Source organism: Panthera uncia, chromosome D1, assembly GCF_023721935.1.
Source record: "Panthera uncia isolate 11264 chromosome D1, Puncia_PCG_1.0, whole genome shotgun sequence".
Classification (NCBI taxonomy): domain Eukaryota; kingdom Metazoa; phylum Chordata; class Mammalia; order Carnivora; family Felidae; genus Panthera; species Panthera uncia.
The window spans coordinates 8,127,262-8,136,544 of record NC_064808.1 but is presented as its reverse complement, the minus strand read 5'-3'; the positions used below and the strand labels follow the sequence as shown (position 1 = coordinate 8,136,544).

Below are 9,283 nucleotides of genomic sequence, written 5' to 3'. Positions count from 1 at the left end.
TTACTGAGGCTGGTCTTGGGAATCCTTGAAGTGGCAACTTGTGCAAATAAACCACGGAGCTGGGTGGTAAGATACTGCAGTACCCCCCCCCCCAAGGTAGGCTACATCTTGCCCTGGCTTCCAGCAACTCCCAGAATTTCCTGAGAGCTAAGGGTTGGGAAATAGAAGAAAAAGCACCTTCACGCCTCCCTTCCTGTGGAAGCCACCAACCAGAGTCAGCTGATTCTGTTTTGAGTGAATCTGTACCAAGATGGAGCTCGAGTTCCAGCACCACAGGGAGCTGGGGAGCAGTTTGGGTCCCCCAAGAAAGCTAGCAGGAACAGTCTGCCTGTCCATGCTGCCTATCTCAGAAAGCTGCCCCCAGGGCAAGCACCATCTGTACCATCTGTATCTTCTTTCTTATCCCTTTGTCCTTTATTCCAACTGAAGACACCACCCTCCCCCACCCCCTCCCCCCCTCCCCCCCACCCCCCACCCATGGCAGAGAACAGCTGAGCCGGGAGAAGCTGAAGAAAACAGCTTTTTATTTGTTACTATAAGAACCAATTACAGAATCCGAGGTTAAAAAAACGGACAAAAGATCTTTATTTCTGAGAATTGGCGTACAAAAGGCAGAGGGGACAAGGCGAGGGAAGGAAAAGAGAGAGCATGGGCTGGGGCTGATGCCAGCTTAGGGGCCTCAAACTCCAATTAGGAAAGTCCGGACACCGGACAGGAAGAGAAACCCCCATTAGAAAAAAAAAAGATATAGTCATGGCAGTGCACGCCCCCCCTCCCCCAACCAGGTACCACCACCTCCTATCAATTTACTCTTCCCCTCCCCCATCCCCTTTCAAAAAGGGAGGCAAAATTTTTAAAAAATTAAAAAACCCTCCCCCCCAAAACTGTCCAAGACAACTGTGGGTCCTACCCCCCAAAACAGGCTAGGTTCCCACAATGGACCAAGTTCCTGCAGTGTGTCCTCCACCACCAGGCATGGAGAAGCATGGGAAGGGGACGAGCCTCGCAAGTGGTAACACCAGAGGGCGCCCGACCCCTCCAAGGACACACACTTGCTCCCGCCCTCCCTCACTCCTCATTCCCTTTGATACTAGAGGGAAGGGAGGGTGGGTGCCCTGGGCACCCACCCTCTAGCTTTCAGCCCACCTCCCTCCCTCCCCGCAGACGCTCAATCCTCCAGGACAATAGGCTCATTGGTGCTGGCAGGATGTGACGGTGCAGACAGTGGGACCGGGGGCCGCACTGCAATCAGTGGTGGCTTCACCTTCAGGGGCAAATTGGGCCGGCGAGCAGCTCGCCGCATTTCCAGATGGGTCAGAGCCTTCCGCAGGGCCCTGGCCAGGAAAAGAAGAGTGGAATGAAGGCCAGGACCCTCAAGGTAAACCCCCTTCCCCATTCCATGCCATAGTGTGCCTTCTGGCCCATTCTTTCCTGGCACCCCCACCCCGTACCCAGTCTTCTGGAGCTGGTCTTGTTCAGAATTCCTATTATCCTTACCCACCAACCTGGGTTATCAACCTCTCAGCCCCTCCTACGGTGGGTGGGCTCCCTACCTGGTATCCTTTGTGGCCACAAACACCACAGGATTGGGAGCATCAGCCGGGTTTAGTTTCTGACGCTTGGCTGCTGGCTGTGAGCTTGAACGAATCCCTGAGGCCAGAGGCCTTCCGTTGGCAGAGAAGGGGACCCCGGCTCCTGACATCTGGAGAGGAGGGGTGGGTGCAGGCAGCACAATGAGAGAGGGCTCACAGATCCCTATCAGAAATAAAAGCCCGCCCAATCGGCCTGGCCCACTCCAGCTGTCAACTCACAGTCTCATAGGCCCGTTTCACCATAATGCCCCCCAGACCCCGGTTCTGGGTCAGCTGGTTTCTGTTGATCGGTGTCTTGGTACCCCGAGGTGTTTTTGGTTTCAGAGGTGCCTGGGCCACTGCCAAGAAAAAAACAGGAAAAAACTTGGAGAAATTTCATGTTTTCTCTTCTGTATGTAGTTTCCCTGGGCATCCCCAAAAGCAGTCTGGCAACTACCACAGGAATGTGGCCTTAGCTCACTATGGTAATATTGGACAGTCTATGAAAATCATTATTAACCTACAGGAGTACAGTTTGTTAAACTAAATCTCTTTGGACTATGGTAGTAAAAGGATGACGGAGACCCTGAAACCATCTAACTGGTTCCCCATCCCATACCCACAGTCTGGTTTCCCCATCCCATACCCAAATCTTTGACAATAGTTGCCAGGGGCAGCCGCACCAGAGGGTGAATCTTCAGTGGAGTTTTCGCAGCCTTAGGAAGTCGAATGGAGCCTGGAGAGCAAAGATGACAGCTTTTGAAGGGGCTTCGCTACTCAGGCCTCTCCTACGGCCAGGAGCCACATCTAACCTCCTATCAAACCGCTGTGGCCTGCTGTCCCTGTGGTCATTAAACCTCCAGAGAAACACTGGTCTCTGCTCTGCTTTCTGGCCAGAGCACCCAGGCCTGCCACTAGCCCCACCGCTCCTGCCCTTACACTCTGCCTTGATGGCATTGGCATTGATAGGGGCATAGGGTCGTCGGGCAGCCCTCCTCGGCTGTAACAGGTCCCTGCACATGCGTCTGGCAAGACGGGTCAGCTTTGTGGTCTGAAGCAGGAATGTTTGCCTGTTCTTAGCCAGTAGCTTGGCCCGGTTGGCGCTGGTCGTATAGGGGGAGAGACTCTGGGCTTCAGGTCGAGACAAATGACCCCTCGAGTGTGGCTCCTGGAAGAAAGACATAGGAAAAAGAGAGAACACGGATGGGCACTGAGGCTCCCTTGTTTCCTTCATTCTCTGCAAAAAGCAGTTTATTCCCGCCTGATCTTTTTACTACCATCCCACCCACCCGTCTCCCCAACCACCACTAAGCACCACCTCCCCAACCCCACACACATCAAACCACCTTTTAAGGTTCTGGCCTTCACCTGAAGCTCACATCACTATGCTTACTGCTCTCCCCTGCCTATTCCCCATCAGTCCTTACTGTTGTGCCCCGGGCAGCCCCCTCAAGCTGGGTCGGGGTCTTCAGTCCCCCATACTTCTTCCAGTAGATCCAGCAGGAAGCACAGAGGCGGCACTGCATATTGGGTGGGCCCCAGGCGTACCACTGGGCAGACTGTGTGGCTGTAGGAACACGGAGAAAAGGGGGAGTTTGGGACAAATATGCCACCTGAGGCCCTTAGGTCCTTGGCCCAGAGAAGACCTCAGCCCCCTCAACATCCCTGCCCCTCCCTGAAACTCACTGTGGCAGCTCTCGCAAGTCAGGCCCTTCTGGAATCCAGCCCCATTCATGCCAGGTTTCGAGCCCACAGAGATGATCTGGTTAGGATTTGGCTTAGTACTGACAGGAACAGTGTGGGGAGAAACCAGGAACCGGTCAAGAAAGAGAATCCACGTCCACCTCCTCCCGATCATTTGACCCTCTGACCCTGACTCCTGCCGTGGTCACCACCAATCACTGAGAAAAGCATTGCTGGGGGGGGGGGGGGGGGGGGGGGGGGGGGTGGGGAGGGAGAAAAAGAAAACATGCCAGCCTCCCCCACCTACCACACTTACTAGGTGGGGATATAGACTTGTTTCAGTTTGCTGTCTGCTTCAGCAGCTTTCAATCTTTTCTGCAAGAAGGGGAAAAAAGGAAGAAAGAGAAGGATCAGAGCACCTCCACAGGACGATGTCATCAACTTCGAAGGCAGGGGTGAGCAGGAGGCCCCTGGTCCAGCCTTCCCAGCCCAGCCCATACCTGCTGAATATAGCGGTCTGTGGTTTTCCACATGTAATAAAACTGGACTATGCTGGCGAGTGACTTCCAAGGCAGCTAAGGAGGCAGAGGGAAGGAAGCTGAGCTGGCATCTGGCTCCGGGTCCCCGTTCCCTCACCTGTCGTCTCTTCCACCTCTCCTGCCAGCCCCGTCCACTTACAAAATCCTGGCGAATATCATTGAAATCCTTGCCGTACTTCTCCAGGGCCTCCTCAAACAGCATGGCCTCCGAGGCCGACCACTCCTCCATCTCGTCCCGACACAGCACTGGGCCTCCCTGGGGCACCAGGGTCGACATGGCCTTAGCCAAGTCGTAGCCGTTCCTCTGCAACGTATCCATGGCATGAAACTACCGGGAAGGTGGGAAACAATGCAGATGCCCTGAGACCCTCCACACCGGGCTTCTCAGAGACCCTTCCTCTGTCCCCAGGCTCTGCAGGTCCCCACAGAGCCCAGCCTGCCCGACTTCCCAGCAACCTCTGCTCACCAGCGTGATATCTCGGGAGGCAGCGGCTGCACTCATGTGCAGGCTTGGCTGCCGAATGGAGCTGCTGCAATCTAGGGCTCTTGCGAAGGTCCCCACGGCCCTAAGGGAGATATTAAGAAGTCAAGAGAGAGAGAAGAAAGCATGAGTGAGCTGAGGAACCAAGCCAGATAAGGAAAACCACGCAGGCCAAAACAACCAGTCTAGTCCAGCTCTGAGAATTCGATGCAGAGCGTCCACACCGCCCCCAGCCCGTCTTGCCCGTCCACCCACCCCTCACCGGGCCACCACGAGAAACTGATCAATCTGCCGGTCTGTGAGAGGGTTGTCCGGGTCCCAGACCTTCATCTCCATCTTCTGTTGGTTCCGATTATCAGATTCTCCTGGGGAACAGGGCAATGGCAACATCAGGGAGAGGGAAAGGAGAACAACAGGTGCCTTGACACAACAGCACCTCGCTCCCCCCGTGCCTCTGGCGTGGATTCTATCAGCCACCTCAACTCTCGGACTTTTCAGGACTGTGCCCACTGGCCCCTTGCAGGTTCCCAAGGTCCCAGCTTGTCAGGGCGATGGCACAGAGCCGTGAAGGCCGTGGAGCCTATGACTCCGCAGCACGCCATTCACAGCAACTACGACATTACATGACTCAGGGGCCGCACGCTCCGTCCTGTTGCTTACCCTCTGCCAGGCGATCTGGGATCTCAGCTTGGTATTTGCAACCAACTCGGATCTCCCCCTGATCGGCTAAAAGCGTCTTCTGCACGGGGTCGAACACCAGTGAGTAAAAAAAGCAGTCCTGGAGCCAGGAAGAAAAGGTAAGCGGGCGGTGGGGAGCATCCAGCGTTCCCATGACAGGCGGTCTGTGGACCTGAACCTCATTCCAGTCCTACTCTCCTCTTGCCTTCTGGGCACACCCACTCCCCTCCTTCTTTCCCCCCACACCTCTTTCTCACCTCCTTTTCCAAATATTGGCTCAAGATGTCGGTCTCATTCAAGAGGGTCACGCTACATTTCCCCCTACAGAAGAGAGGTCCGAAAACCCTAGGTGAGCTCCTCATTCCTTCTCCACAGCACTTCCATTATGCCACCACGCCCCTCCTCTCCATCTTCTAAAGAAGTGCACACCGGCCACAGCGCCCCCCCCCCCCCCCCAACCGATTGTCCTATACCTTATGTGGGTGGCTGGTAACGATTCAAATTGCCGAGAAAGAAAAAGCTCCCGGTGCTTCAGTTGATGTCGCTGCTGCTCTGACACCCCTGGCTGCTTTGATTCCTCCTCAAACTCCCCTGGGAGATTAAGGAGGAAGAAGTCAAGTCAGAAACTAATTCAGAAAGAAGCCACCTTGGAAACTTTGACCCCGGGAAAACACTTCCTATCCCAGCTGGCTTTTTTTTCACATTCCCCAGGCATCTGCCGTTTATACCTACAGCCACCAGCTTTCCCACTGAGCCCTCTCCCCCTAGCCCTCTCCGCTGTTCCGGGCCTCCCAGCTCCCCATCACCAGTGCCTTGGGAACAGCTGCTGAGAGTACAAAGAATGCCACAGAAACCCATCCCAAACCCAGGTACCGACGCTCAGATGCCACTCATAAAGCACAAGTCTGCCCACACTAGGCCCAGCAGGAACATCACACTCGTCTCTCCTGCGAAACCAGCCTGAGGTTCAGAAACCCAATATGGTGAACAACTGTCACATAAGGTTGTGTTTACTAGTTTTTCTTTTCAGAGTTCAGGAGACTCTTTGCTCTTAAACATCAGGCAACCGTAACAATCCTTCGCTGTCCACTTGACTACTAAGTTTGTGGGGCTTCCAAGGACAGTATTTCCCAAGCCAGTGCCAACACCTTCCTTCCCAGGAGCTGCGACTTGCCCTGAAACCCTGGTGAGAAGGGTTAACTTGGCTGAGTGCCACCCAAAGTGGGAGGGGGCAGGAGAGCCACAGGCCCAGGCTCATTGGTGCATTGTTCCCAACCTCAGGGAGAAGGGGGGTGGGGGTGCAGCGGGCTCCACCCCTCGCCTGTGTGCTCCGGAAACCCTGTGTGAAACCCTGTGCTAAGGCAAGGGGGGACCACACCCCCCACCCCTTCTGATTGGACAAGGCCAAGGTCAGCCCCTGCCAGATGGGGCTGGAAACCCCAGAGGGCCAGGGAACTTGGTAGGCCTAGCTCCTTGTTAACCCCTTCGTGCTCAAAGCAGCCTGAAATAAGGCAAATAATTTAAGGAGGAACAAGAGAAAGAGGAAAGAAAGCCAAAGCAGGAAAGGGAAAATCAACTAAGGAAAACAGGACGTAATTTTTTTTAAAAAAGATAAAATCATAAAGAGAAGGAAGAGAAGGCAAAAGGCAAAGATATAAAATGGATTGGAGAAGGACGGAAGAGGTGGGAAAGAGCAAAAAGGGCAAAGATAACTTTCCGAGCTTCCTATTCTGCCCTTTCAATGTATTCTCGCGACCACAAAATTAGGCTGCTTCCCTGTCCTGCAAGCTTCTCAGTACAACCTCTTCCTCTTCACCTTGACCTTTACAATCACCACCCATCGTCCCAATGTACCCAAAACTGTCCCTCAAGGGTCCTGCTTCTCTACAGCTCTTCTTCCTCCCCTATTTAAGTACCACCATCTCTTTTCCACCTATCGTTCAGATACACACACTCCCACACAAGTCATATTCTGGCTTTCCTTATCATCGTCTCTCCACCCTGCTTCCAACCCCAACGTGTAAAAACAGGCCTCCCTCTGGAGACCAGGCATCTCCCACCCCCAAACTCACACCCGGGCTTTGGGCATGCTACCAGGGGAAACACCTGCAGGGACATGCCCAGACCTCAGATCATGGGAAGGGGGAGGCAGGGAAGGTGGGGGTGGGGTGGGGGTACGAAGACACTCACTGGCATTGCTATCGGCCAGGCTGTTGAGGCTACTAGAAATGTCCCTTCGCCGGAAAAGGCACACAACCTTTGCCTCCACGTTTCCATTCGCTGTCTAAGGGAGGGGGGAGGAAAACTGCAGTTAAAACGGGTTGTTTTAAAGTGGAAACACGTGAAGAAGAAACTAAGCACGAAGTAGTTTCTAAGGGGTGTAAATAGAAAAACCCAAGAAACTATGAGGGGTTTTTTTTGTTTTTTTTTTTATAATTTTCTTTTTTTAAGAGACAGAGAGCGTGAGCTGGGGAGAGGGGAGGTGGGGAGAGAGAGAGAATGAGAATCTCAAGCAGACTCCACGCTCAGCATGGAGCCCAACTCAAGTCTCCATCCCACAACCCTGGAACCGTGACCTGAGCCAAAACTGAGTCGGACCCTCAACCCACTGAGCCACCCAGACACCCAAAGAAATTACAAATAAAGAGACTCGCATTTAAGGACAACTTCCAAACTTTTTTCCCCTAGACTTTCCCTTTCCTTAGCCCCCAAGAGAAGGAATAAGAAAGCGCCCACCTAGCTCTCAAAAGCCTTTCCTGAATACACTGAATGAATAAATGAATGAATGAATGAATATGAATGGGCACTCAGGATTAGGGCTGGTTTTTCTCTGGATCTCTCTCTCTTCCACCTGAAGTTAGTGACCTCAGGAAAAAAAAGACCCCCTGGAGGGAGGGAGGTACCCGAAGGGGCAGGGGTGGGACTCTGCTCCACTCACCTTGTTGAGCTCCTCAATCCGTCTAACCAGGTAAGGATTGCTGGAAGAGTTCTCAAAATAGACGTAATCTGTAGGAGGGGGTGGGGAAGCACCGGGAAGATCAGAGGAGGAGATGGGAAAGCCAGAGCACCAGGGTCTGAGAGAAAAGAGGCCTGAGGGGACCAAAAGAATAAGGGTCCAGGTAGAGAGAACGCTGAAATGTGGAAGTAGAGAGACTACGAGAAAATGAGGGACTTCCCCCCCCCCGCCACCACCACCCCTGACCACCGAGTTCTAATATCAGATCTTTCTCTCAAAAGTGAGCCTCAACGAAGAGACAAGAAGCAGGGGGTCCCCCTGCAGTCCCCACAATTCAGCGATGGAGTTGCGCCCCGGCATCGGCAATTGTTCGCTCCAGTGCCCTCGCCTTTTCGAACCCAGGCGCACAATAACGCCCCGGGGGAGAGGAAACCTCCCGGCGGTCCCGCTCAGGCGGCAGAGCGGACGCCTCGGCCCTTGGTGCCCCCTGCCTGCCCTGTCAGCTCCTTCCGCACCACTTTCCCAGGCCCCACTCCCGACCCGGGGCCCCAGACGCAGCCCCGAGAGTGCCGTCGGGGCAGCCCGCAGGCTCTCCGGGGGGCCTCGGCGCCCGGCCGCGTCGCCGTCCCCGCACCCTCGCTCCCCGTGCTCCCGGTTCCGGTTCCGGTCCGCGCTCGGGACCACGCCGCCCCGGACGCGGCTCCCCGCGCTGCCGGGTGCCGAGCCTCTCCAGCCCCGGTCCCCGACTTCTCCCGCCCCGGGCCCCGCAGCCCCTTCCCCGGTACTCACCCCCCACCCGGTACATGTTGGCCGCCATGGCCGTTCCCGCCGCCGCCTCCGGCCGCACAAAGGGGTCCGGGAGGCTCGCGGGGGCAGGGCTCGGCTCGAGGCGAAGCCCCGAGCGCGGGGCTGGCGCTTCGCGGAAGTCTCGGTCGGGCCCGCGTAGCCGGCACCTCCGCTGCCTCAGCCGTCGCGGTTCATCCCGGCCCGCGCTGTCGCCGCCGCAGCTACCGCCTCACGCCCGGGACGCCGAGGCCAGCGCCGGTCCGCTCGGCCTCTTCCGGAACAAGCTCGGCTCCCGCCGGACCGGAGCCAGGTTCTGACTCTCCCCGCCCTCGCCGAGCCCCACCAGACGTTGGGATCTGCCGGCCGCGGGGAAGGCTTGCCCTGCCCGCCTCGGGTTTCGCCTCCTTCCGGAACACCTTCGGCCGATCCGGAGAACAAGGCCCGGCGCTCGGCTCAGGTCGGAGAGCGAGACCCCAGAGATCGGCTGCTTCCGGAAAAGGTTCGGCTCCCTCCGGCCAACCGCGGCCCGGCGCTCGGTTATTTCCGTTGCAGCTCGGCCCCTCCTCCGAGGGCGGGAGAGGTGTTGGGC

At 56.0% G+C, this 9,283-nt stretch overlaps 1 protein-coding gene across 1 annotated transcript; it reads right to left on the bottom strand.

Moving 5' to 3' along the window:
* Positions 1 to 507: 507 nt before the first annotated feature.
* On the bottom strand, positions 508 to 9,194 carry MTA2 (metastasis associated 1 family member 2). Its single transcript, XM_049644826.1, has 18 exons — positions 8,698 to 9,194; positions 7,891 to 7,958; positions 7,143 to 7,236; positions 5,426 to 5,543; positions 5,210 to 5,273; positions 4,935 to 5,052; positions 4,537 to 4,639; positions 4,260 to 4,359; positions 3,933 to 4,121; positions 3,755 to 3,829; positions 3,571 to 3,629; positions 3,258 to 3,355; positions 2,999 to 3,138; positions 2,511 to 2,739; positions 2,218 to 2,307; positions 1,812 to 1,930; positions 1,554 to 1,702; positions 508 to 1,334 (listed from the first exon to the last, which is right to left on the bottom strand). Exons 1-18 carry the CDS (start codon positions 8,723 to 8,725, stop codon positions 1,169 to 1,171), a joined length of 2,007 nt encoding a protein of 668 aa, XP_049500783.1. The 5' UTR covers positions 8,726 to 9,194; the 3' UTR covers positions 508 to 1,168.
* Positions 9,195 to 9,283: the final 89 nt, after the last annotated feature.

What these genes read in the sequence shown, in the direction of transcription:
- MTA2 (XM_049644826.1), bottom strand. Translation starts at nt 8,725, where the DNA reads ATGGCGGCCAACATGTACCGGGTGGGGG. An exon ending in GGATTGAGGAGCTCAACAAG is followed by an intron (nt 7,237 to 7,890) that starts GTGAGTGGAGCA and finishes CCCCTCCCTTAG; the next exon opens with ACAGCGAATGGAAACGTGGA. An exon ending in GCCAATATTTGGAAAAGGAG is followed by an intron (nt 5,053 to 5,209) that starts GTGAGAAAGAGG and finishes TCCTGGCTCCAG; the next exon opens with GACTGCTTTTTTTACTCACT.